Consider the following 26,889-nt stretch of genomic DNA (forward strand, 5'->3'; position numbering starts at 1 on the left):
GAGAGTCTGCCACTCTGTCCTGTTGGGGCCTTAAGTCGTTGGTGCCTGTATGGATGATGATGTGGCTCGGCTCACCGAGCTCACGCACCGTCAGCAGCTCCAGAGCTTTCTTCGTGTTGGGGCACCAGATCTTTTCTGCTCTGTGCCTTGGGAACAGGGTTTTTCATCCAGGAACTTTCCATTAGAGTCCATGAGGAGGAGGATGTCAGCCCTTCTGCCTGGGAGTGTTTGTTGACTCTGGGCTGTGTCTGGATGTGGGGCTGTTCCTGCTGCTGCGGTAGTTTCAGGTCCAGAGCTGCAGGTTGGGTCTCCAGTGGACATGGGGTTGGCTGGTGGTTGGGTCAAGGACTTGCCCGAGGTGTGACTAGAGGTTGAACTTGGTATATGTATAGTGGGGAGCTGGTTGGGAGAGGAAGGTGAGTAGGGGCTACATTCGGCTGCGTTGGAGGGAGTGAGCCCTCGAGGAGAGGACTATGTTGTTCTTCAGCCGGTGTAGTCTGAGTTTGGCTGGACCTGGTCTGGATCTGAGGGGGGTCTGTGGACATAAGGGACTGTATAGAGTTCAGTCTTACTTGCTGACTGGACAATGTTCTGTCCTCTCCTTCAGTTCCTCTCTCAATGTGGCCAGCTCAGCTCTACAGTCGTCTCTGTCTTTCTGTAGTTCCTTCACCTCTTCCCTGAGATGATCCAGCTGGTTCCTCTGGTTGGTTGCTTCTTGTTGAATCTCTCTCAGTTGTGAGTTGACATTGTCCAGTTCTCTCTTGAGTGTTGTTACGATGTCATTTTTGGGATGAGAGTTAGGTTGTTGTTGGTCCATCTGCTCCCTGAGCTGGACTAACTCGATCTCCATTTGGGAGAACTGTTCCCTCATGCAGTCCAGGTCCTCAGAGCGCTCTAGGAGAGGAAACTCGCTGTCGGCATCTGTCGGCCGTTTGTCTGGAGCCGGAGGAGAACAGGACGCTTTGACTCCCAGGGTTGTTGGTGTGCCTGTGAGATTCTCTTTCTCCTTCTCAACACTTGGTTTCATAGCAGCAAAATCGTGCTCAAACTGTCCAAGGTATCCTTGTATCATGGCAGTTCCATTTTTGAACAGGTTGATTGTTGTTCTGGTTGAGTCTGGATCATTGTCTTCCAATATACTGATTTTCCATCCATTACAAATGCCTGCTCTCTTTACTGTTGAGTAATAAGAGCTGATGACATTCAGCCAGGCATAGGGTTCATCAGTCCAGAAGATTAGATTGCAGGTCCTGCCATCTTTGTAGTGGTCCAGGAACAGGGTTTCTGGTCTGTCTCGCAGTGTTTTTTGTTTATATTTGTTCCTTGCTGTTTTGCTCTTAACAGCTGGAGGATAATCGATTGTTTCAGAGCAGGTAGACATCTTGACACAGTTGTTGATATTCAAGTATCTGTATGTTTTGCCTTGAAATAGGGAGGCTTCTATTGCTGCTGCTGCTATTGATGCCGTTGCTAGGCAACCACACACAGCCAACTGTTGTTTAGCTAGGATTAGCTTGTTAGCTGTTAGCTTCAATATTTCAGTTGGAGCTTGTTTTATAGATATAATTGACAAAACTCACTGATTTCAGTGTCCAGTAGCTGGCTGATTGCTGTCACTTTCCTTGTCCTCTCCTTCCTCTTCCTTCTTGGTTTGTTTTGCTTTTTTCTTCCTTTGTTTGATGTCTCTCTTTCTCTCTCTCTCTCTCTGAAGTTTTCCTCCAACTGTATTTCCTCTCTTTCTTCCTCTTCCTTTTGCTCTCTTTCTCTCCTCTGATGGATTTTCATCACTCCTTTTACAATTGTCTCATAAATCTTCTGTGTTCATCCAACTTTTCGACAGAAAACAACTGGTTGATTCAGGAGCTATCATGAAGCATGACTGCTCTGCTGCTCTGACATTCCCTCTCCTCCTCTTATCTTGTTCCTTCTTCTCCTCTCCCCTTGTCTCCTTTCCTCTCCTGTCTTCATTTATTCTCTTATTTCCTTTCCTCTTTTAAACTCTTGTTTCTTTCCCTTGTTTCCTCCCGTCTTCTCTTATCTCCTCTCCTCTCCTCCAGTTTCCTCTCCTTTCTTAGCCTTTTGTTTCCTTTCACCTTGTTTCCTTATGTCTCCTCCCCTCCTGTGTCCTATCTCCTTGTTTACTTATCTCTTTGCCTTCTCTCTTCTCCTTGTCTCCTCCTCTCTTTTTGTTTCTTCTCTTAGTTTGCTTCCTCTCCTCCCCTCTTTGTTCCTCTCCTCGCCTCCTTCTCACCTGATCTCTCCTCCTCTCCTCTCAGACTCCATAAAGACTTTTTGTATTCACACTGTAGTGCTCCTCCTCTCCTCTTTCCTGCGCCTCCTCCTCTGTTGTCTCATCCCTCGCTCTGAGCTCTCTCTCTTTAGTTCACGGAGGAATTCAGGCTTTAAAAGATCACTGACCCTGTACATCACACACACACACACACACACACACACACCGTCCTTATTGAGATGCACAAACACACGGAGTAATGGAATTCAACCTGATGAAAACAGCTGCCGTTACCATGGAGAGACGGAGACGAGACGTTTTCCTTGCTCGCATGAAATGAGGGAAGAAGCAAATCCCGAGGGAGAGGAGAGGGGGAGCTGACAAATCTGCAGGCTGCAGATAAACACAGAGGTGAAGAAGAGTTGGAGAATAACAGAGTGGGAGAGGAAGCCGCTGGATTTACAGACTCTGATCAGACCTTGACCCGAAGCCTGAGCTGTTAAACCCCGAACACAGCAGCTCTTCTGGGGACTGGACCGACGCCTGAAACTCAACCCACAACACAAAACCTTAGAGCTGGACTCACAGACCTGAACCTGGATCTGTTACATAGACTCTGGAGTCTCAACACTGATACACACCCGACTGCAATCACCATGTGTCACCTACACAGTGACAACTGCTGACGGAGGGCGGGTTCAGATCTGTAAAGCACCACAGTCTGACACTGGGCTTTACATCTGGAGTTGAACATGCTCTCAGTGTTGGAACTACAGTTCCCATAATGCTCTGGGGGTTGTAAACAGGAAGTGGAATTCCAGTCAGAGGTTAGACTAAAGGCCCTGACACACCAAGCCCACAGTCGGCCGTCGACCAAAGTCGGGCCGTCAGTGAGTATCTGTCGGCCTCGTTTTTGCGGTGTGTCCTGCACTGTTGGCACTTCGGCATCGGCGGCTTTTCGGCCGCATCGGCGGCGGAGCTTGTCGGTGAGAGAGATCACTCTGATTGGCTGTTCAGGTTTTATTTCCTCGCCCCTGTAGCGAGTGAATCTGCCTGTAGTGAAACCGGGGCTAACCGGTGCTTCCTCCTCAGGCTCCACTTCACTCAGCTGCCCCACAGACCCGCTGCTTCTTCACACTTTAACCTGAATAACAAACCGGAGCTAGGTGGGAGCGTTTGGATCCAACCAGAGCACCGAGCCCTGGTTTGTTATTCAGGTTAAAGAGGGAAGAAGCAGCGGGTTTATCGGGCAGCTGAGTGAAGTGGAGCCTGCGGAGGAAACACCGGGACCGTCTGGTTGTTTTGGTGTGTTCACACCTGCACAAACAAACTGCACTGAGGGGGCAAACAAACCTGAGTTCGAGTGAACCAGACCAAACGGGGCAGGTGTGAAAGCAACCTAAAGTTTAAATCATGGATGTCTAAAGAGACCTGGATACAGAGTTGGAGGCGGGGCCCCACTCACACTAATGAAAGTTGCTCAATGGTGCATGAAGCCAAAAAACCTTGATTTCCGTGGTATGAAATTACCGCCATGTTCGCAGCCCAAGTCGTCACATATTGCTGCTTTATCAGTGGACTTTAACGTCTATATATTATACACTTGGTATCTTCCTACGTCTGCTGTTGACGTTTGCGAACACTGCAACCAACACCGTACATCAACAACAGCATGTGGTTAGGTTTAGAAAAAAACATAATGTTTTGGCTCTAGCGTCATACAGGAAGTGAATCGCGGCCTCCCGGGGGAAAGTCTGAGGTTTGTTAAACACATCCATGAAGAAAACAAACATAGTTGGGCATCGCGTTAAGTACCTCACGTAAGATTACATAGGTTAGGTTTACAATAGGAAATTTACGTAGGTTAGGTTTTGGAAAACAAACATGGTTGATGTAAAGTTACGTAATCAACAAGTTGCGTAGGTCAGGTTCAGAAGAATAAATTTATGTGGGTTAGGTTAAGTTAAGTAATGTATGGTAGGTTTAAGAAAACAAGCATGGTTGGGCATTGTCACATTACGTACCTGGTGTAAATTTACGTAAATTAAGTTTAGGCAAGTAAATTTACATAGGTTAGGTTTAGAAAAACAAACATGATTGGGCACTATCACGTTAAGTACTTCACATAAGATTACATAGGTTAGGCTTACAACAGGAAATTTATGTAGGTTAGGCTTAGGAAAACAAAATGGTTGGGCATCAAGTCATTAAATACTTAACGTTAAGTTACATACTTGATGTAAAGTTACATATGTGAGGTTTATAAAAGTACAATTACGTAAGGTAGGTTAAGAAAAACAAACATAGTTGGGCATCATGACGTTATGTGCTACACATAAAGTTAGGTACTTAAAGTGAAGTTACGTAGGTTAGGTTTAGGAAAACAAACGTGGTTGTCACATTACGTACTTGCCGCAAAGTTACGTACGTAACGTAAAGTTACGTAAATTAAGTTTAGGCAAGTAAATTTACATAGGTTTAGTTTAGAAAAGTAAACTTACGGAAATTAGACTTAGAAAAACAAACATGATTGGGCATGGTCATGTGACGTACTTAGCGTAAAGGTACATACTTAATGTAAACTTATGTAGGCTAAGTTTAGGAAAACAAACATGGGTATCATTGTGTTATGTACTACACATAAAGTTTTAGAAAGATTAGATTTGGAAATACAAACATGGTTGTGTGTTACATTACGTACTTAACGTAAAGTTACGCAAGTTAGGTTTAGGAAAGTAAAGTAATAAAGGTTAGGTTGAGGAAAACAATCGTGGTTGGGCATTGCCATGTTACGTACTCGATGTAAAGTTATGCAGGTCAGGTTTAGTAAAAATAAAGTTACGTAGGTTTGTTTTCGGCAAATTAAGTTAGTTTAGGAAAAGAACCCTGATTAGGCATCGTCACATTTCGTACATAAAGATACGTGAGTTTGGTTTAAGGAAATAAACTAACTGATGATGAAACATCTTAAAATAACTCAAAGTTAGGTGGTTTTATACCGGACACACTGGTGGGAGGTTAAAACGTGCAAACCTTAAAACTTTTCTGCTCAACGTTCTACTTTTGTCTTTTATTTTAATGCAGTGTTGTTATTACCAACGGATATAACGGGCGACATCATAATAAAGACCCTTGTCGCATGAAGCGGGAATGTTCCTCAGTTATTATGAATTTGTTGCAGTGCAGTCCTGCAGAACGCTGTTGACCACACACAGTTGCTGCGGGATAAATAATCAGTCGTGACCGAGTGAATCAGCTCCTCTCAGTCTCCTTTAAAGCGGGGCACTACCCACCGTGACGCACTGATTCATGTGTAACAGACAGGAGAGTAGCTGGCTCTCCCCTCTCAGGAAATCCATGTCCAAAAACCTGGACCATGAATAAACACTCCAGCGTCACGTGTGAATCCGGCACGCTCAGATCATGGCTGGGTTTTAGTGACATTTGTAAGACAGTGAGTCGCTCAGTAAGGACATGTGCAGCAACACGTTACTTCTCTGGTTGCCGTGGTTTTTTATCAGAATACATTCAGGCAGATTTAACACAGTATGACAGCAGCTGTTGGCGCACTGCATTTATGTGATCACACAAACTCCACACAATCAATTTAACATGGCTGCATCAACACAACTACCACGAATGTTCCTACAGAGCTGAATACTGCCTGCATGCTAACGTGCTCACAATGACAACATGCTAACGTGCTGTAGGCTCCATAGGAGTGTTAAAATGTGTTTGTCTTGTTGTGTTATTGGGAGCCAGAATAGAAGGAGTCATGGCTCAAAACCAGCCGCCACTGCCCGTCAAGAAAAACAAAGACAACTATGGTTAAATGTGATAAGACCAAAGGACTGGACGGAGGCCATCATCAAAAATGCTCACATGTGCAGCGCACACTTCATATCAGGTTAGGGAAAAAGTATTTCCTGTTGTAGGGATGAATAAGGTTATGTGTATTAAGGGTTATCATGTCCACCTCATCAGAAACTGGGGAGGGATTAAGAGGAAGATTGGATTTCTCTGCAACGCTAACTTTTTAGCACATTAGCTAACGTTAGCTTCCATAGCAAAACAAACAAGTGTGGTCCTCCTTTGTAAGATTGGCTTCCTGTGACATCATCCATCCACTGAGTGAGAGCATACGGGTCGGCCAGTCTGGTCCCGTTGGTCAGTGTTTACTTATTCAAGTAACACTGGCGGTCCCGGAGAGTGAGTGACCTGACATGGTGCGTTGGTAAATTCAGTCTGACGCTCTACACTCAGGGGCCGTACACATGCAGCGCTTTTTGCCCCCTCAAATGTATTGTTTTCAATGTAGATATGCAGCAGGTGCACTCAAACACCAGAGTGATGGTTCTGCGGCGAGTATGCATTCCTGAGTGTCTTCTCTTCGGGGCGGAATGGCTGTACTCCTGGATGAAGATCAGCTCTGCACTCAGGGTTTCAGGTAAACAGGCTGTATGATGCTTGTTAAGGTTGCTTAGCAACCTCAGACGCAACAGAAAAGGCACAAGAGTGCGCGCCGACACTCAGAATGAGTGTTTTTGAACGCACCACTCACATCATCTTCCTCCATTGTCTAAAACAAGACAACACAACTTGTTAGCTAGCGCTAGCTAATGTCTGTGGAGAACTGTTTTGCCTCCAGCTAAGCCCCGCCCACCAAAAACATCACACTGTTGACTAGCAGTAAAAGGGTCTATACTTATGTTAGCACTAATTGGTAGGTGTTGTGACGTCCGTGTTTCATCTCAGAACCAAAAAAAGGGAAAAAGGATTTGCCACAAACTAGACTCTCAAGTCATTCTTTAGACGCTTTGCTTAACTAAAGACTGATGACTGTCTCCCTGATTTTGTGTTTAGATGGGCGGATACAATTTCAGAGTTTAAAAAAACTCCCCACCAGAACCAATAGTAAATCTGCAGGGCGGTCCTTTGGTGGCTTGCTGAACTCTTGTGCACGTAAACATAGTCCAACTGCGTTAAAAGTTTTAAACAAAGTCACTGTAAGTCCTTCATTTCCACAATCTTGTGGACTGAACACACATTTGATAAAATGGAGTTAAATCTCTTGGCATCCATTTTCAAGCTCTCTGTGTGTTTGTTTCCTTGCGGACGAGAAAAGGAGGAGCGCACATTTCCGAGAAGGCGTGTCCTTTTCAAAAATGCAAGAGGCGTTGCTTTGTTGCCGGCCGTTTTCTCCGGTGTGTTAAACACACTTTAGAAAGGAGTGTCCCCAGACTATCAGAAGGCGGAGATCTCTGATTGTCTGGTGGCAAGACTACATAGGAAAGAAGCAAGCACTCTCAAAATAAATCCACTCTACAGGTGCACGGCCAAAAGCAGCAGAAAAAAAGAAAAGAAGCCAGCACTCACAAATGTCCTTTTGGTAAATTTAATAAATCGACTTGGGTGGTGTTACCAGAAACACAGACGTTTCGACACTGAAGAAGACTTTCTGTCGAAAAGTCTGTGTTTCTGGTAACGCCACCCAAGTCGATTTATTAAATTTACCAAAAGGACATTTGTGAGTGCTGGCTTCTTTTCTTTTTTTCTGGTGGCGAGATTAGCCACAAACCAAAAATAGACTGCTTTGGATTGTTTTTTTTTTATTCTGTAACAAAAAAGGAAAGAAGGCTCTATTTTTTCATTTTTGGTTTGAAACGAAAAATGAGAAAACTTCAATTTTAGTTTGGTTTGTTTTTAAATTACAAATAAAGTAGAGTAGTAAAGAATCCAATGACGCCCTGACCCATCCGTCTCTGCCCAGGCAGTGCTCAATCATTCAAAATTTAGGGTTTGAAAGAGAGACTGAAGTAAGAGACATAAAAGCGAAGCAACCAACGTAACATTTCGACTCCCTGCTGCTTTCTACTGTTTACTAACCTGTTTTCCAGCCTGTATCAAAACTGAAGGAAGTTTTTAAGTTAGTTAAATTCCTGGTTCGAGCCTGTTTGCCACCACTGAAACTTCCACTCTGTTCTCTCCATCACAAAATGGTCGCAGCATTATTACACACAGTGAAAGGAAAGCAGCTGATTCCATTTGTCAGCCTCCGTCACTCCTCCTGATGGTGTTCTCCTCCTAACACCATCCTGTTTTCAGCTACAGGTGTTCCTCACAGTGCCACATCATGCACCGTGGGCCCGCACCGTACACATGTGCTCCACTAAGCTCAAATGAAATCCCACAACCTGTTCTTCATGTTCGGACCAGTTTGTGCTGGTGGGAAGCCAAGACTTCACCTGAACCAGCGCTGCCAAGCGGTCCTGACACAGCGAGACACAAATCTCTCTGTGTGTGCTCATATTCATGCGCACAGCTGACGGACATGTGGGAGTGTGTGCATGGATGTGTGCAGAGCCAGCGCCGTGGTCAACAAAGAGAGGCTGAGCAGGATAATCATAATGCCATCGCCATGTGTTCCTGCTGCCTGAGCAGAGACACACACTGTTCCTGGCTCAGTGTATGGACACATCCAGCTCTGCACACACACACACACACACACACACTAACTCCTCAGTGCAGCAGCACCAACACTAATGTTCACACGTTCACAATCAGCTGTTATAGACTGATGTTCTTCTGCTTTACTTTATCAACTGTCTCATGACAGGGAGAAGGAGAATACTTTGTAAAACACTGACGTTGAATTTGTCCTCAGTGACCCTCCATCATGAACCACAGCGGATCATCTGGGCTGTAACACTGCTGTCAGCCCTAGAGTGGTCTCCTCTGGTCTGAATCAGGGACTCATGTTGTTCCAAAGTTGTATAATTGCCTAGAGTTGGTTGGTGTTCTCACGGCAGCATTTACAAGAGGACCAGATCAAATGCCTTGTGTGAGAAAGCTGCTCTTGATTGGTCAGAATTTGCCCAAACCAACTGCACTGAGGGGGCAAACCAACCTGAGTTTAACTGACCCGAACCAAACAGGGCGGGTGTGAACCAGCCTGAATGGTGAGTTAGAGTTTTTCTTTGAGCCCTCTGCAGTCTGCTCTGTGGTTAGATTGACGAGGTTTAAACTGTGCTCTGTCAGTCAATAGCAGGGCCCAAAATTACCACCCGCCAAGCGCCAAATTCAGGTAGATTTTTGCTTTGGCAAGTAAATCTTGGAATTCTATCCATCACACTGGCAGGTAAATATTTGTACCAAGATAGTTGTGTAATAAACTAGAATTACTGCCCTGTGGTTAAACCAGTCCAGTGTCTCTGACAGTCTCCATCCATGTCAGTGAAAACATGGATGCTTCACACACAGAAGATCTATACAATCAGCACAGTTTCAAGATTAGAGTCACCAATTCAGTATCTGACCAAATGTCTCCCCTTCTGTTCCTGAGATATGACGTTAAAACATGATGATGTCACAGTCAAGCTGACCTTTGACCTTTTCACCTTCATTATTTTATCCTGTTAGACATTTGTGTCGAGTTTGGTCAGAATTAATGAATGAAGTCTTCAGTTGTGGACAAAAACATATTTTGCGAGGTCACAGTGACCTTTGACCTTTGGTAACTAAATCAGTTTAGTTGTCAGTCCAAGCGGATGTTTGTGCCAAATTTACCGAAATTCCCTCAAGGTGCTCTTGAGTTATCACCTTCACAAGATGGGACAGACGGACGGACGGGTGGACAACTTGAAAAAACACTTAGAAAAACACAAACTGGGAGGTCACAGTGACCTCTGGCTTTCAGACACCAGTTTCTAATCAGTTCATTGTTGAGTCCACATGGATGTTTGTGCCAATATCACATTAATTCCCTTGAGGTGTTCTTGAAATATCGCATTCACAAGAATGTTATGAATTGGAGGTCACAGTGACCTTTGACCAGCAATATCTAATCAGTGGAAACATGTTAAGAATAATGAAACTGATGTACAGTGACCCTTGACGACCAAATTCTTGTCAGTTCATTAATGAGTCCAAGTGGACGTTTGTGCCAAATTTGAGGAAATGCCCTCAAGGTGACCAGTGACCTCTGACTTTCAAACACCAGATTCTAATCAGTTCATTGTTGAGTCCACATGAACGTTTTTGCCAAAATCAAATTAATTCCCTTGAGGTGTTCTTGAGATTTTGTGTTCACAAGAACGGGATGGATTCAAGGTCACAGTGACCTTTGACCACCTATATCTAATCAGTTCAGCGTGGGTTTCCTCCAGGTGCTCTGACATGTTCTCCCCGTGTCAGCGTGGGTTTCCTCCAGGTGCTCTGACATGTTCTCCCCGTGTCAGCGTGGGTTTCCTCCAGGTGCTCTGACATGTTCTCCCCGTGTCAGCGTGGGTTTCCTCCAGGTGCTCTGACATGTTCTCCCTGTGTCAGCATGGGTTTCCTCCAGGTGCTCTGACATGTTCTCCCCGTGTCAGCGTGGGTTTCCTCCAGGTGCTCTGACATGTTCTCCCTGTGTCAGCGTGGGTTTCCTCCAGGTGCTCTGACATGTTCTCCCTGTGTCAGCATGGGTTTCCTCCAGGTGCTCCGACATGTTCTCCCTGTGTCAGCGTGGGTTTCCTCCAGGTGCTCCCACATGTTCTCCCTGTGTCAGCGTGGGTTTCCTCCAGGTGCTCCGACATGTTCTCCCCGTGTCAGCGTGGGTTTCCTCCAGGTGCTCTGACATGTTCTCCCCGTGTCAGCGTGGGTTTCCTCCAGGTGCTCTGACATGTTCTCCCCGTGTCAGCGTGGGTTTCCTCCAGGTGCTCTGACATGTTCTCCCCGTGTCAGCGTGGGTTTCCTCCAGGTGCTCTGACATGTTCTCCCCGTGTCAGCGTGGGTTTCCTCCAGGTGCTCTGACATGTTCTCCCTGTGTCAGCGTGGGTTTCCTCCAGGTGCTCCGACATGTTCTCCCCGTGTCAGCGTGGGTTTCCTCCAGGTGCTCCAGCTTCCTCCCACAGTCCAAAGACATGCAGGTTAATTGGTGACTCTAAATTGTCCGTAGGTGTGAATGTGAATGGTTGTCTGTCTCTATGTGTCAGTCCTGTGATAGTGTGGTGACCTGTCCAGGGTGAACCCTGCCTCTCACCCAATGTGACCTTCAAGAGGATAAGCAGATAAGCAAAGGATAAGTCATGGAAAATGAACGAATGATATTGGTATTGGTTTTTGGCCAAATAAGTTGTCAAATATCAGCATATTGGATATCAGCAAAAAAAAATCCAATGTCATGCATCCCTAATTACGCCTACATGACGACCGTGGAGTTTAACGCTGCACTGCAGCTCCTGTCAGTCTCTACTTGGACTGTTTCCCTGCCGGTTCATTCACGCTGACGCTGCTTCTTCTCAGACACTTACGATGACACTGATTATACTGAAAGCTACAGAGGGAACATCATCTCTTTTTGTTCTGTTTTATGATATTCAAAAAAAAGAAGGACTGCAGTTGGAGCAGTTAAAATAAACGGTGACCTGCGTGCTTGTCTGCCTCCAGCGTTTTCCTCTGAACCACAGAGCCATCACTGCCACCCTGAGTGAGATAAATACTGCACACACAGAGCCAGACATGCTGCCAAATAAGACACTTCCACAAGGAAACGTCCTTTACCTCTGGCTGAACACACACACACACACACACACACACACACACACACAGCTTCCTCCACTGTCTTTTATACAACAACCATGACAGAAGAGAGGACAGCTAGCCCCGAGCTACAATCCTGTGAAAAAACATTCAATAAACAGCTGAATGTGTCCTCCATTATCCCGCTGCCAGGGGACTGCCGTTTTCACAGACACTATTTACATGCTGTAATTTGTCAGCAACATTAACACGATGCACGATAGCAATTCAATGCGCTGTGAATACAACGAGATCAGCCCGTGAGAAAAGGACAGGAGGAAGGAATGTGTGCTGCCACTGGAGGAGAGAAAACTGATTTACTGAGAGAATTAGGCAAGGCAGGACACACACACACACACACACACACACACACACACACCATGTGCAAGAACGTGATAAGAAATGCAGGATCATTCATCTGTTTGCTGGAAGTCTCCCTCTCTCCTCCCTTTGACTTCCATCTGTTTTCCCTCTACCTTCCCGTACCTTCCTCTTCGCTCTCGCCTCCCTGGGCCTCCAGCCGACGCAGGAGGAGGCTGCTTTATTTCTATAACACCTTTCAAACACACAGATAATTCAAAGTGCTTCACATCAGGCACAGAAATACATTCAAAGACCATTTAACCTGACTGAGAGTCTGCAGGTTCGCCGGCAGCTCTGTGAAGCCGCCCTGCTTTCAGATAAATGCTAACATGCTGCTGCTCAGCAGGTGGAATGTTTTCCACCTTTGAAATGTTGGTTTAGGACATATTAGCATGCTAACGGTTGATAATTATCAGGAAACACTGTAGACTGTATGAAATAATTGACATAGGCACCTTGACATAATCCACTGGTTTGTAGTGCAGCAGGCTTTGAAGCTGGCCGAACATCGAGTTACCACTTCCAGGTCCGTCACATGATGCCATCGGGCCAAAAATGACGTGAATTGATTCATTTCAACAGCAGGATTTGATCCATTCAGTCCGTTAACATTTCAAAAGTCTAACACTGTGTTCACAACAAGCGCGATGCGAATTTTCAAGTCATATTACGAGTTAGAACACTAAAATATTGTGCGCTGACTCGCTTCACACGAATAAACTGCATCATACGTTGTGAAATTGCTGAATCGATTAGTGAACTTCTGCTGATTCGTCCTCGGCGTCAAAGGTCCCCAGAAGATCTCAGTGCTGATCGGCTTTCACAAATCAGCAGCTGAAGTTTGATTTTTCAACCCTAGCAATAAGCACATGATGCAAATATGTGCTACTCCCTTCATTTATCCAACGTGCCGTCCGACGGGAATTTGCTTCTAATTGCGCCTTTACATGTAATTCACTTGCACAGATTGTTTTCTTCGCATCTGGTTCCAGCGCCTGGGGAAAAGGCTCACATGACCAACGCCCTGATGGTAGTAAACAGGGAAGCAGTCCCGAGTACTTGTAAGGAGGCAGGTTGAGGTGGAGGGTGGGTCTTTCTTTTTCTGAACCTAACCTCCGTAACTTAACGTTAATTACATACCACCCCAAGCGCCCCATGAATGATGTAATGACATTAATGGGGTGCATATTCGTAGGATACCAAACGAACCGTTCTATAAGAATACCTTGAACTAGACAGTGCCAGACACCCCGGCCTCTTCAACGGCCATGTCTGGTCTGTGTATTTGAAACACAAGAACATGTTTTAAGAGTCTGGAAGAAGTTCATGAAGCTTAGTCGCCCTTTAAGAGTCTAATAGTCTTCATATATGAGGTTCAGGAAGTTTTTCAGAAGGTTTTATTTGGATGTTTCTTTACGTCTAGTAAGTTCTAGTGGTCAGTGAGTACGTTCTACAGGTTCTTCAAGAGTTCTATTAGGGTGTTTTCACGTCTGCCCTGTTTGGTTTGGTTCAATTAAGCTCAGGTTGATTTGCCCCCTCAGTCCAGTTCGTTTGGGCGCACCAAAACAACCGGACTGAGACCTTCTTGAAGAGGTGGTCTCAGTCCGGTTCCAAAGGAACTCTGGTGCGGTTGGTTTGTGGTGAGAAGGTGTTGCGACCTGGATGTGAAGCAACTGCAGTCACATGACACATTGTTTGGGTTAAACATGAGCATGTTACAGTCCTGGAGGATTATTAATGTGCACCTCCTCCTGTACTGCCTTAATATGCACATTCAGCACATCCAATGCATCAAAACATTGTTTTCTAGTTGGAGCCGCATTTGCCTCGTTTTCAAACTGTATGCTTTGACTAAAATGAACAATGACAGCAATATAGTCCACGATGAGCAGCGCTAAAATCAACCTGCGTAGTTGTCCCTCCATTGTGACATTAGAAAGTGTCACATTTATCTTGCAAGTGTACTCTTCTTCAGCGTTTGCTTTACTTCCTGGATTTTTCCCACATGGAAATTCTGACCAATCAAGAGCAGCTTTCTCACACAAGGCATTTGATCTGGTCCTCTTGTAAATGCTGCTGTGAGAACACCAACCAACTCTAGGCAATTATACAACTTTGGAACAACATGAGTCCCTGATTCAGACCAGAGGAGACCACTCTAGGGCTGACAGCAGCCTGCATTTTAAAAGGGATCAGGGAGTTGAGACGAACTTTATGAGTTGTGTTGGTCCTTTAAATCAGGTAACCCTCATTATGTTTATAAGCAATCACTTTTGAAAATCGCTTAATCTAAAAATACCAAACAAATTTTTCCAACAAAATGTTTTCGTTAATCCAGATTAATTTTATAACTTTGGGAGATCGTGCTTAAGTTTCAGTTCTGAGATTTGAAAACCTGAATAATAACACACACAAGTGTCTGTATAATTACTGAGATTTATTTCTTGAACTGGGAATCAAGGAAGACTGTACAGACCACTCTGCAATTAAAATGCATTTTGTCTCTTCCTTTAACCCCCATTTCAGATTAAAAGCCTCGCTCTGTGCCTGGTCCGTGTGGACTGTTGTGTCACTGGGTGCACTTACATTTACATTATTCAGAATATTAAAGTGTTCTGCTCATGTGTTTTTAATGAGCAACCCAAATATAATGAGATAGATGCAAAAACAGAATCCATGACACTGCTGCGTGTTAGAGTCTCATATAAACTGCAGTTATGTTGTTTTGTGTGTTTCATGATGATGTGAGGGATTGTGGGTTTATTCATGCGTCAGCTCGTCATGATGATTGACATATTTAGGTGAATTTAAAGTGTTTGTATCAAATGTGACGTGAAAGTTGTTGTGAAATAAACACACAAGGATGAATTATTCAGTGATGTGTGTATGTTGCATGCAACATAAATTCATACACTGTGCGTGTTGTATGATATACAGTGACAAATGACCACGCTGACGTCGACCTCCTGCAGCCTGTGCGGCACCGTGCGAGCAGTCGACTGTGTGAACAGACTCAGTAAAGCAGAGAAGGGATTACATTTTACCTAATAGTTCACAGATTATTCTCAGTTATAAATTGAATGTAGGGCAGACAAATAGAGCCTCTAGTATTCTAAATACATATTTATAAAGCTGACTGAGTGGTGGGATTTGCTCGACCACGTATACTTACTGCATGTGCTTCGACACAATGAGGGAGGGAGAGATAAAGCTCTGGCAGACGTGACCTTATTGCGGTGGCTAAGACTCCACAAATGAATTTCATCTCTTGTCACATTCAGAATTCGTCGTCTTTGTGCTGCAGGAGAATAAAAACAGTTTATGTCATTTTGGTTCATGATCTGAATTTACTGAGCGTGTAAATGAGTTAAGATCCAGTCAGGAGTCTGACTGCAGCCAATGAACCCTAACACATGCATACACACGTGCACATTTACATATGTGCACACACAAACGTAGCGGTTAATGCGAATGGATTTCTACATTTGTCCAGTGGAGAGGAAACACGCTGGATTAAAGAGCAAATCCAGGAAAAATCAGTGTTGGAAGTAACGTAATTACAAAGTACGACAGCGACTATGTAACTAATTACTTTTTAAAATCAATAACACAATTATGTTTACTAGCATCAGACACCTGACGCCAAGAGCCACCTTTTCAGTGGTGTGATACGCCTGGACATAAACTTTTGCAGTGTTATTAAACGCTGCCAGTCAGCCAGCCTGTACCTGTCGCGGCCGTATGATACGCCAAAGGACAGCGTCAGTTTGAAACGCTGCTGGTAACAACTTAATATAAGGACCGGGAAAGTCCCTATATGGCAGTCGGGAGTTGAGCTGGACAGGTCCAACAAAGCCTGGACTTTCAACCCGGGAGGCCAGTGTTCACTTCCTGTATGACTGTAGAGCCAAACCATGATTTTTTCTAAACCTAACCACGAGCTTTTGTTGACGTCCTGGCGTTAGTTGCGGCATCACTGAATGTCAGCAGCAGTTGCAAGAGGCTACCTACTGTAGTGTGCAATATGTAGACGTAAAATTCCACTGACAAAGCGTAAATATGTGATGACCCGGGATGAGAATGTGTTAAACAGACTTATGTTAACCTAACCACGATGTTGGTTGAAGTTGGTTTCTTTAACATTTGATCAGTGTTGATAAAATCAGTTGCTTACTTGGACAAACCTGGGTTGCGACAACGGCAGCTTGTACCCAGTGGAATTATCCCTCCTGGTTCCCTTAAAGTCGAGATGTCAGCAAAGATAATAAAACAGCTGACCTATTCACCTGATACGGTGCCTAAGTTTAGTAATCATAACATATCAGGTATGGAATTAATCTGCAAACTTTTCCATGAATGTCAGGCCGAGACCATTTCCAGAATAATTGCAGCCCCTACCAGCTGACATGAGAAGTGTTGGCATAAGACAAAAAAAAAAAAAACAACAGGTTTTCAACAATTGCGAATCACCGCAACCACGAGAGGTCCATGAGCCCACAGTCATTCACGGGCACACAAAATATTAGGCTGACCGGACCAGTAGTTTGTGAGATCAGCTATAGACATATCGGGTATGGAATTAATCTGCAGATGCTTTGGTTCAAAATGAGACCCAATTTTCTATGGATGTCAAGTTTTTGAGCCACAACAAAGGACAACACGTGTCTTGCAACAGACGCTGGGGCTTCTTGTTTTTAGCGGAGACGATTTCCAGAATAACTGCACCCCCTACTGGCCAGTTAAGAGAAGTGAGGAGTCAGCAATCAAAGTGTTCAACAACTGTGAATCATTGCAACCACAAGAGGTCCTTGAGCATATAGTCATACACGTGCACACACATTATTAGTCTGATTGGACCAGTAGTTTGCGAGATTAGCTGCACACACAAACACATAATTGAGCTGTACTCGGAATGGGCGGAGTTTATGGCAGAAGTGGGTGGGGTTAAAATCAAAAGTGGGTTGGGACTAATGGAAAGTTGCTATTTTAAACCGCAAATTTTATCTGGAGTAATCCAGAGTTTCAATATTTATTACCTATAAGAGAAGTATTCTCAGAACTGAGCTTCAGATCATTTTTTATCACAAGAGCGAGATATTAAACACAGCTACTTTTTCGCCAGTACAGATAACGATGCATTTCACTTAGACGATACTCGTACTCATAAAAAGTACACTCGTTTCATCCGAGTATCTGGCTCCTCTAAACTCGACCACTAAGTTCTGGATGATCGAACAGAAATCTGACCGGTTCCTTTGAGCCCTGTCAGTCCTGACAAAAGTTCCAGAGCAGTGAAGACACCTGTGTGGGAGCATGGTGGGGTCTTTAAGTAAAGGATCTGAATATTTATTCCAGCACTGGTAAGAACGTTGCGTGTCTGATTGCCAGAGCATCTCCTCAGGCTGGGACTGCCGACAAAGTAGGGTACATTACAGCGTGTAACAGTCATGCTCCAGTTTGCTCCAGATATGTATTTAACATGCTCTTTTATAGCCAGAAGTGAAGCTCTGTCACCGCTCAGAGTACCAACTGTTCGCTCAGTATATAACCTCTTTATTTTCCTGACTCACCCGTCTCTCACCCTTCCATCACACTCACCAGTCCATTAAAAACAGTATCTCCATTTTATGTTACTGTCAAACAAATGTCAGGCGATACACTGATGAATTAGTTCCTTTAAATGCTTTGAGAGCAGCTTATTAATACCTGTGCCGACTACATCAGTGTTTGTATTAAAGGTTTATAATATTCTAATGCAATTTTCAAATTCTAACAAACATACTGACATAACAGACGTTTCTAATATGTCTCTTATTTCTGCTTTCAGAGAAACATCTCAGACACTGTTGGATGAGTTGTGATGAAATGTGGTTCTTATTCATGTTCCATAACTGCTTAACCTGTGGGGTCGCTGAGGGTGGAGCCTATCCAAGCTAACATTGGGTGAGAGGCAGGGTTCACCCTGAACAGGTCACCAGACTATCACAGGACTGACACATAGAGACAGACAACCATTCACACTCACATTCACACCTACGGACAATTTAGAGTCACCAATTAACCTGCATGTCTTTGGACTGTGGGAGGAAGCTGGAGCACCTGGAGGAAACCCACGCTGACACAGGGAGAACATGTCAGAGCACCTGGAGGAAACCCACGCTGACACAGGGAGAACATGTCAGAGCACCTGGAGGAAACCCACACTGACACGGGGAGAACATGTCAGAGCACCTGGAGGAAACCCACGCTGACACAGGGAGAACATGTCAGAACACCTGGAGGAAACCCACGCTGACACGGGGAGAACATGTCAGAGCACCTGGAGGAAACCCACGCTGACACGGGGAGAACATGTCAGAGCACCTGGAGGAAACCCACGCTGACACAGGGAGAACATGTCAGAGCACCTGGAGGAAACCCACGCTGACACAGGGAGAACATGTCAGAGCACCTGGAGGAAACCCACGCTGACACGGGGAGAACATGTCAGAACACCTGGAGGAAACCCACGCTGACACAGGGAGAACATGTCAGAGCACCTGGAGGAAACCCACGCTGACACAGGGAGAACATGTCAGAGCACCTGGAGGAAACCCACGCTGACACAGGGAGAACATGTCAGAGCACCTGGAGGAAACCCACGCTGACACGGGGAGAACATGTCAGAGCACCTGGAGGAAACCCACGCTGACACGGGGAGAACATGTCAGAGGACCTGGAGGAAACCCACGCTGACACGGGGAGAACATGTCAGAGCACCTGGAGGAAACCCACGCTGACACGGGGAGAACATGTCAGAGCACCTGGAGGAAACCCACGCTGACACAGGGAGAACATGTCAGAGCACCTGGAGGAAACCCACGCTGACACAGGGAGAACATGTCAGAGCACCTGGAGGAAACCCACGCTGACACAGGGAGAACATGTCAGAGCACCTGCTTTGCATTTTACTTTCGTCAGTGTATTTGTCACGTGACTGCAGCCTTCTCGATTACGTGGATTATCTATGAATTATGTTGCAGTACAGGTTAATGTGTCATCAGCGGACGAGAACAGCCAGAGCACTAACGCCATCATCAACCTCAGCTGGACTTTTTGTTCAGTAATACTGTGTACTGTATGTTGGCATGCTGTCATGTTAAACTGAAGGACTGATTTTAATGATTAAAAACGTAAAAACTCTTAGTTTCTCGTATGATAACTGGACGTAAGATCTTAAAACAACGATAAACATTAGGACGAATCAACCAGCCGAAAACGTTCAGTAACAACTGCTTCTCTGTTTAAACACTGAGCCTGCAGAGCAAACACTGTGCAACAGATGTCTGGCTTAAGTGTTACTAACAGTGTTTTGTTTCACGGAAGTGACGTCTCCAAACAAACATCTGCACGCTAATTAGAGAAATGTTCTCTGACATGCTGTCGTGTTAAAATAAATCCAATTAATAAAACACAATGCAAAACACTGTGGAGAACCAGAAATAAACTATCTGACAAAACTGAAAGAAGCAAACAGTTTTTATTATTTTCAAGTCACCTGTGTGTGTGTGTGTGTGTGTGTGTGTGTGTGTGTGTGTGAATATATAATATCCCAGATCAGTCATTAGTGGAAACTGGGGCTCGTTACTGGAACTGTCTCGTTACAAAGTACAGCCAGCGTTGTTTTATTCATGTTTCATCTCACAATAGTTAATCACATCAACTAGCACTACTGCACAAACATCCCTGACCCACTTCCACACACACACACACACACACACACACACACACACACACACACATGCAGTGGGGGTTGTTTTGGTTTCGATTTTTGTTACTGTGTTTCGCCAATTATAACAACTCAATTACTGTCTATCGGCAAGTATAACAATCACGAGGAGCCACGACGCTAAATCGAACCCCGGTGGAATGAAACGCCTGCAGAGAAAACATTAGTGCATTAGCATGAGCACGAGTGCAATCAGAAACAAACAAGAACACAGTTCACAGAGTGACGTGGGGAAGGGGAAGGTGGTAATTACTCCCTTGCCGAGGTTGTTTAGTCGGAGAGATTCGTCAGGAATGAAAGGAGTGGAGGTGGAGAAGCTGTAGGTGATGAAGAGAAGGAAGGAGGATGCACTCACAGCAGGAGGTGGGTGGAGAAGGATGAAGTGACTTTAAAGCCTTTGAATACACGGCTTCAGCAGCTACGAAAGTTATTTATATGAACAATGTGTGAGGTGATCTCTCATCCTGAGAGAAGGCATAGAGGACGAGGATAGACGAAAGACTAACGTTTATGCTAACCTTGATAAAGCGCTAACTTTTGGCATGAAGTTACACTCAGTACGTTTCCACACACAGTGAAGTGGAGCTTCAGTTCCAGCTGGACGAGGACATCTAACTGGCCTACTGTCCTTGTCCCAGTATACAAGCACGGGAGGGGAATCCATTTATTGAGCCAAGTATGTGCGACTCCTCTACTACCTAACAGTGCTAACAGAGCTTACATAGTTAACAATGCTAAAGGGGTTTTAAACTCAAACTTTAGCCACTAATTCTGCGTTCGACACAAAAATAGGCTACAAATCATTTTCAGTGAAAGTGAACATTGAGAATCTAAGGATAGCTAAGGAATGACCCACCTTACCTGGATTCTGATTGGCTTACCCTGACATTCTTACAGTGTGTTCACACTGGGCGCGAGTAAAATATTCGCCTCGCTCTACTCGTGCGAGTTTGACCGCTGGGATATTTGTTTTCACTCGCGGCATTCACACGAGTCATTCGCGCAAGTAATAGAGAGCGGGGCAGGGGCGGGCGGGACAGCAGCATGTCAGTGACGTCGGTGACGACAGGAAAATCTCAACGCTGATAGGCTGCCCTGACACAGCATCAAGCGAATATTTCGCTCGAGTTCAATATTTTGACCTTGCGTGAAGAGGTGAATGATGCGAATTTCGTGTGTTTGCTCCATTCACGTCACACCATTCGCGTCATTTGCGCCGCCGGCACAAATTCGCGTCTATCTGTGTCTTTACATTGACTTTGTATGTAATCTTATAGCGCGAAAAATTCGCCTCGCGCCCGGTGTGAACACACTGTTACCCTAACTCTAAGCAATCCAACCAATGAAGGCAACAATTTCTAGCCAACAATAGGGTGAGTAGTGCGACTCATGCCTTTGCTATCCTCAGAATCACAAATTGCAATCAGAGGGGTAACTGCAGGATGGGCAAAATGTTTCCATATCAAAGCGTTGGTCAGGATGGCGTTACTAGTGGATGTCACTGAATAAGCGGCACTGCTAGCTCCGACCAAACCTGGGTGGTTCACAGTGCAACTGAAGAGCAGTAAAATTAACCTACAGATCGACGTGTAACTGGTCAAAAATATTCTGCAGTTAACAGTTAACCCAAAAATGAACCATAACTGCTCAAACATAAACAATATTTTCAAGTCAAAACCTAAAAAATGTTTAAAGCTTCATCAGTCTGTAAAAACCAGTCTCCTCTGTCATCATTAACAGAGTCACTCCTGCAGAAACAAACAGACTCCATTCAGCGTTGCCATAAAAACTAAAGACTACCTGAGCAGAGCGAGGAGCGGGAGCACTCAGCGGACCCTAACAGCTTGCCAAATATTAATTTCCTGAACCTTCAAAGTTATCAGCTCACACATCTCTCCGAGGATCGCACTCCGCCACGAGCCACAGCAAAACCTGATGCTAATACTTTATTAACACACACACAGGAGATAATACATTTACTCAGATTGTTGATTCTCTGCTGTGTCTCTGCTCTTTTTCTGTTTCCGTCCCCTGCTCTTGTCCCCCAGCGTCTCCGTCTCCTCCAGCCATTACTGCAGTGTAACTAAAGGAGCCATAGAGTCCATTAACACTAACACAGACAGAAGGATGGAGCCTCAGGAGGACTCAATCTGGAGCTCATCAAAAGATCCCTTATGCATGTATGCAACAGCACACACACACACACACACACACACACACACACACACACACACACACTGCATATATGCAACAGCACACGCACACACACACAGAGGCACCTACATGCAAACACATATGCCACCACACACCACCGTGAACTATTCCTCATGGACTGTCATGGACATCTGCTGCAAACTGGCCTTTACTGCCTCTAGTGTACGTGTACTGTACATACATATACGTGTGTGTGTGTGTGTGTGTGTGTGTGTGTGTGTGTGCGTGTGTGGGTGCTCCTCTGGACGTCTTCTTTGTCCTTGAGCGCTGATAATAATAATACTGTGTCCTCTCTGTGGTCAGAGAGGTAAAATATCCTGATGTGCATTTAGTATCCGACCAGATCGTGACTTACATTGTTTCCATATTACTGATTATTATCTGGGCCGTAAGGTTCAAGTGAAAGTCTGCCATTACTCGACCTGGATCCTGGATCTCGGTGTTAGACACCGACACACAGACACACCTTTTACAGCGGTATGTGAAAGCCGCTTTGTCAGTGGACGTCAGCGTCAAACTCCGATGCACAGAGGCATCCTTTGCAACGATATGAAACGCTGACAACCACCAGAAGTGTAAAGAGCATATAGACTAGAAACACAGAGACACAGCTAGCATGGCTCTGTCGAATAAAATCCACCGTTCTAGGAAAAACCACTGCTAATGAGTTGAGAAGAGCAGGGGATCGAGCACAGATCCTTGCAGTACACCAGTGAAAATAAAAGTGATACTTGGACTTGTGGTGGCCTAGAAATACTTAACCCTTAAGGTGAAGTTAAAAGCAAAACATGTTTACTAAAACCAAGCAACCCTGAATGTTCTCGCTCTGGGGAGAAGTCTTTGAGCAGGGTGACCTGGAAAACATTGTGATGGTGAAACATTGTGATGGTGAAACAATGTCGTTGGCAGGAACAAGTTGTGGTAAAACGCCAAGTATTAAGATAAAATAAGTGCAAGTTCTGGAAAATGGCAGGAAATCTCACACACACGGAAAGTTAGGTACGATGTTTATCTGAGGACAAATTTAAGAATGTTCGGTGAACTGCTCTCGGGAGCTGTGTCACTGTTGCACTATTTAAAGTTGTATGTTGTGTCTTCAATAAATGTCCCGCAAGGCTGCAAGATCGACCCTGAGTCATACGAGTCTTTCCTCCACAGACTCTTCTTCTAGCCACATCACTTTAAATGATCGCTATAACAGAGGTGCCTAGCTCCAATAAACCGGACGGAGGACTTGGTGTTCAGCCTCTTGTATGATTTCAGAGCGAGACGTCTTGTTAGAGGACACAAAACAAATTAAAACAAGTCTGTATTTTGTAACACTCATAAAAACAATCTGAGCCCGTCAGTGGACGAACATTAACGAGGCGGACCTGCTCTGAGTGGTTACACTGCCGCCAGTTTCGCCGCCGACGCTCTCTTTCAGTACTCGACCAGTTTAAACAACTGTGTTTCCCTCAGTCACTGAGACACCCAGACGGGGTTTACAGGGTCGTGACGTCTGATTCTGCAGCTTCATATAAGAAGATCCAGTTTTCTCATGTCTCACCTTCCTCTCACAGAATTCTAGCTAAGTGTTGTATTCTGTATTTTCCTGACAGCTGCTGCTTCAGTTTGAGACGCTGCTGAGTGAATTGTTGCCTGAAGCTCAGAGCGGCCCTGTGTTGGACATTTATTCAGTTTCACTACAGAGTAAGATTCATTTTCCTCTTTCAGGAACTTCTGTGAACTGATATCTGAACACGTGGATGTTTGTGTCAACAACGCCTTTGTGGGTCGACCCGAGGTTTTATTAAGTACAGTTTTTTAGGTTACAACAAATGGTGAGAAGGATTTTCCAACTTTGAAATAGACGGAGACTTTACTCTGTTCTTCATGTCTCCCTATTGGCTTCACAGCCTCCGGTGGTCTTCACATTCACAAAGTCATGGTTCAGTCGACTGTCACACATCAGTTAAAATATTCAACACAATCACTAGGAAAGTGTTGGCAATTTATGTTTGGAGGAGAACATTAGAGATGATGTATTCTACACTCCACATCTGGAGACGTGCAGTATCTTCTGAGTGCTCATTGTCCAGCGTCCTTGCAAGCGTCCCAGGTCAACAGCTTGTGATCTAGAGCAGAGGTTCCCAACCAGGGGGACAGGACCCCCGTAGGGGGGGCACCAAAGAGCCACAAGGAGGTCGTGAAGCCCTCTTGATTTTAAGGGGTGTGATAAAATGTATCTCATTTATGTGTAGAGAGGGGTCTTAGTTCTCTTGGAGTGTTCACGTATGCGCAAAAAATGCTGAGTCACTGTTCTGAATCTGTTCAGAGGGCTGAAAAGAACTGTATGTGAAAACACCCATATGCCGGGGTCACACTACATGATATCAGCCCGATTATAGTCCGACGCAGCGACGCACGGGGCGGCATGGATCGTGAATTACAATCACGTGTCGTACACGATATCCATCGTTTCACCTTGTGTAGAGGACAACCGACGCCACGTCTGGCACGCCTCATGACGTTCCAACAGAAAGTCTAACATGTTTGATTATCTTTTTGTCTTCCGCGACTTCTCCCGTCACAGCCGTCACTTTGACCAATAGGAACACAGAGCGATCTGCTGCCGTGGAAACTGGTGGCGTTTTTTACATTACTACAGTGACATTTCAGCTGGAACATGAACAGACACAGTGACTGAAATAATGACAATAAAAATAGGACAAGAATAACCCGATGACATCACTCACGTTGTGAAAGATGACCAGTGATAATTGGTGTGGACCATCGTGTAGTGTGTCATGTCTGTCGGCCAAGTCACAATTTTATGACTCCACCATCACCTGATCTGACACAGTGACTGTGGGAACAGACAGTAATGTCGTGTAGTCTGAACGACGCATTAGACGCAGCACTGACTTCTGAGAGACTGTGTGCACACAGCTGGGATTATTACAACATGAACGTATTAAGAGTGTTGAAGATGATGGGTTAATGAAAATGTGACACACGTCCTTAAGCTGTGAATCCTCCCAGTTTCTATCTTAAACATTCGTAGACTTGCTCTTTATGTTACCTTGACACTATCTGCTCAACGCCGACGATCACAGACACGTTCCAAGTGGTTCGTCTGCAGCCTCTCGCAGCCACAACATGGAGGTGACACCATGTTTCTTATCTCTCCAGAGAAAATGTCCTTTCCCAGGTGGACTCTCCCGAAGCTGTGAGACAGGAACAGCAGATGACCGTCATCAAACGCAGCAGCTCATCTCCTGGTGCTTCATCCCCAGACTTTATCACCTCATGACTAAAAGGAAACCGTTATTTGGGGTTATGGACAGCGGACATTTTGTGTGTTTCATCCTGACACTGTGTCTCATTAACAGTCGCGGTCACATCAGTCGGTGACCCTCGGCGGGAGCCGCATCCCTCCTCCGTCATCACTCCTTTTCTCTCACTCTTCGCTCGGCGCTCTGTTTTCCTGACTTTAAATTCCTGCCAACCTGCAATCATCACCGTCAGGTACCGAATGTCATTCTACCCCACACTGCGCGCTGCACACATGCAACTACACACCGACTCACACAGACACAGGTGTCAGCTGGGAGAAATGGCAGCCATCACGTTGATAAGACTCCTCAGCGAGACACAATCCCTGTCGGCTGCCTCAGTCTCTCCGTCCTTCGAGTCCATCTCTGTCTCTAGAAACTTATTTGTTGTGTCACTGTGCTTTTGTCGCTGTTTTTAATGGAGAGGAAGAGCGATGTGTGGACGCCGCGGCGCTCTGTCACCTCTGACGGGAGGAAACTGACAGTCATTATTGTTGCTGTTTGTACAGTGAAACTCACTTTAGACAAACAAGATTTCTGCCTCTGGAGATCTGCAGTTTATCCAGCGCCTGCTAACACGACGGGTTATATTATACAGGAAGTTGAATGAGCTGCACACAAACAGCATGGAGCTGGTGTCTCAGGCTGGTGTTAAATTATATTTTGTATGAATAATTTGAATTTGCACAGTAACTAAAGCTGTTGGGTAAACGTGGGGCAGAGGTGCAAAGTAGCAAAAAATAAAAAGTGTACCAAAACTGTACTGAAGTACACCGCTCAAACAACTGAAGGGAACCCAGAATGGTCACAGTCTGAAGGGGGATTTATACCTGTGTGTCAGCTCGACGCCGTTGTGAGCATTTATACTTGTGCGGTGGTGTGTCTGTGTCACTCTGCAGTTCCACCTCCAAAACACTAGTTGGCGGTGGGGTTTCTGTGAAGTGCTGCAAAGTTTAGTTGATTACATTTAGTTGATTGCATTACACCAAGTCAGTCAAACTTCAGGGAGATCAGTCCAGTGACTGTGAATCAGTTTCAGCTGCTTTGGGTCAAATCAAAGAGACAACAGGAAATGGTTTTACATGTGGTGTCCACAGACAGTTGCTCTCTCCTTATCCCTCCTCATTCTTCTCTAGTTTGGTCTTCTGCTAGTGTCCTTGGCACTACTGGTAGCACGAGGCCGTACCTGCAGCCCAATCAGGTTGATACCAGACACCAGGAGACCGGCCGTTACACCAGGAGAGCTGGACAGAGCCGTAGAAGGGCATCAACCCAGCAGCAGGACCGCTATCTGCTCCTTTGTGTGAGGAGGAACAGGAGGAGCACTGCCAGAGCCCTACAACATGACCTCCAGCAGGCTACTGGTGTGCATGTTTTTGACCTCACTGTCAGAAACAGACTCCATGAGGGTGGAGACAATGTGTCCCACAAAGTTGCCC

The 26,889-nt window shown here is 45.2% G+C and overlaps 1 protein-coding gene across 3 annotated transcripts in view; it reads right to left on the minus strand.

Annotated features, from left to right (window-relative positions):
• The window catches only part of LOC125905703 (uncharacterized), a 220,719-nt gene that overhangs the window by 141,532 nt on the left and 52,298 nt on the right, over nucleotides 1–26,889 (minus strand). Inside the window, exons 1-2 of one of the 3 annotated variants that reach the window (XR_007451694.1) lie at nucleotides 19,043–19,090; nucleotides 18,127–18,470 (exon numbers count right to left, since the gene is read on the minus strand). Coding sequence is in view for 1 of the 3 variants with exons in the window: in XM_049603868.1 (XP_049459825.1) it covers nucleotides 18,383–18,470 (88 nt within the window). In the remaining 2 variants the exon portion in view is untranslated. Of the gene's footprint in view, nucleotides 1–18,126; nucleotides 18,515–19,042; nucleotides 19,091–26,889 lie in introns of those variants that run through there. The other 2 variants (XM_049603868.1, XR_007451693.1) reach the window with 2 other exon arrangements.

The sequence above is a fragment of the Epinephelus fuscoguttatus genome, linkage group LG18 (assembly GCF_011397635.1).
Source record: "Epinephelus fuscoguttatus linkage group LG18, E.fuscoguttatus.final_Chr_v1".
In the NCBI taxonomy this organism is placed as follows: Eukaryota; Metazoa; Chordata; class Actinopteri; order Perciformes; family Serranidae; genus Epinephelus; species Epinephelus fuscoguttatus.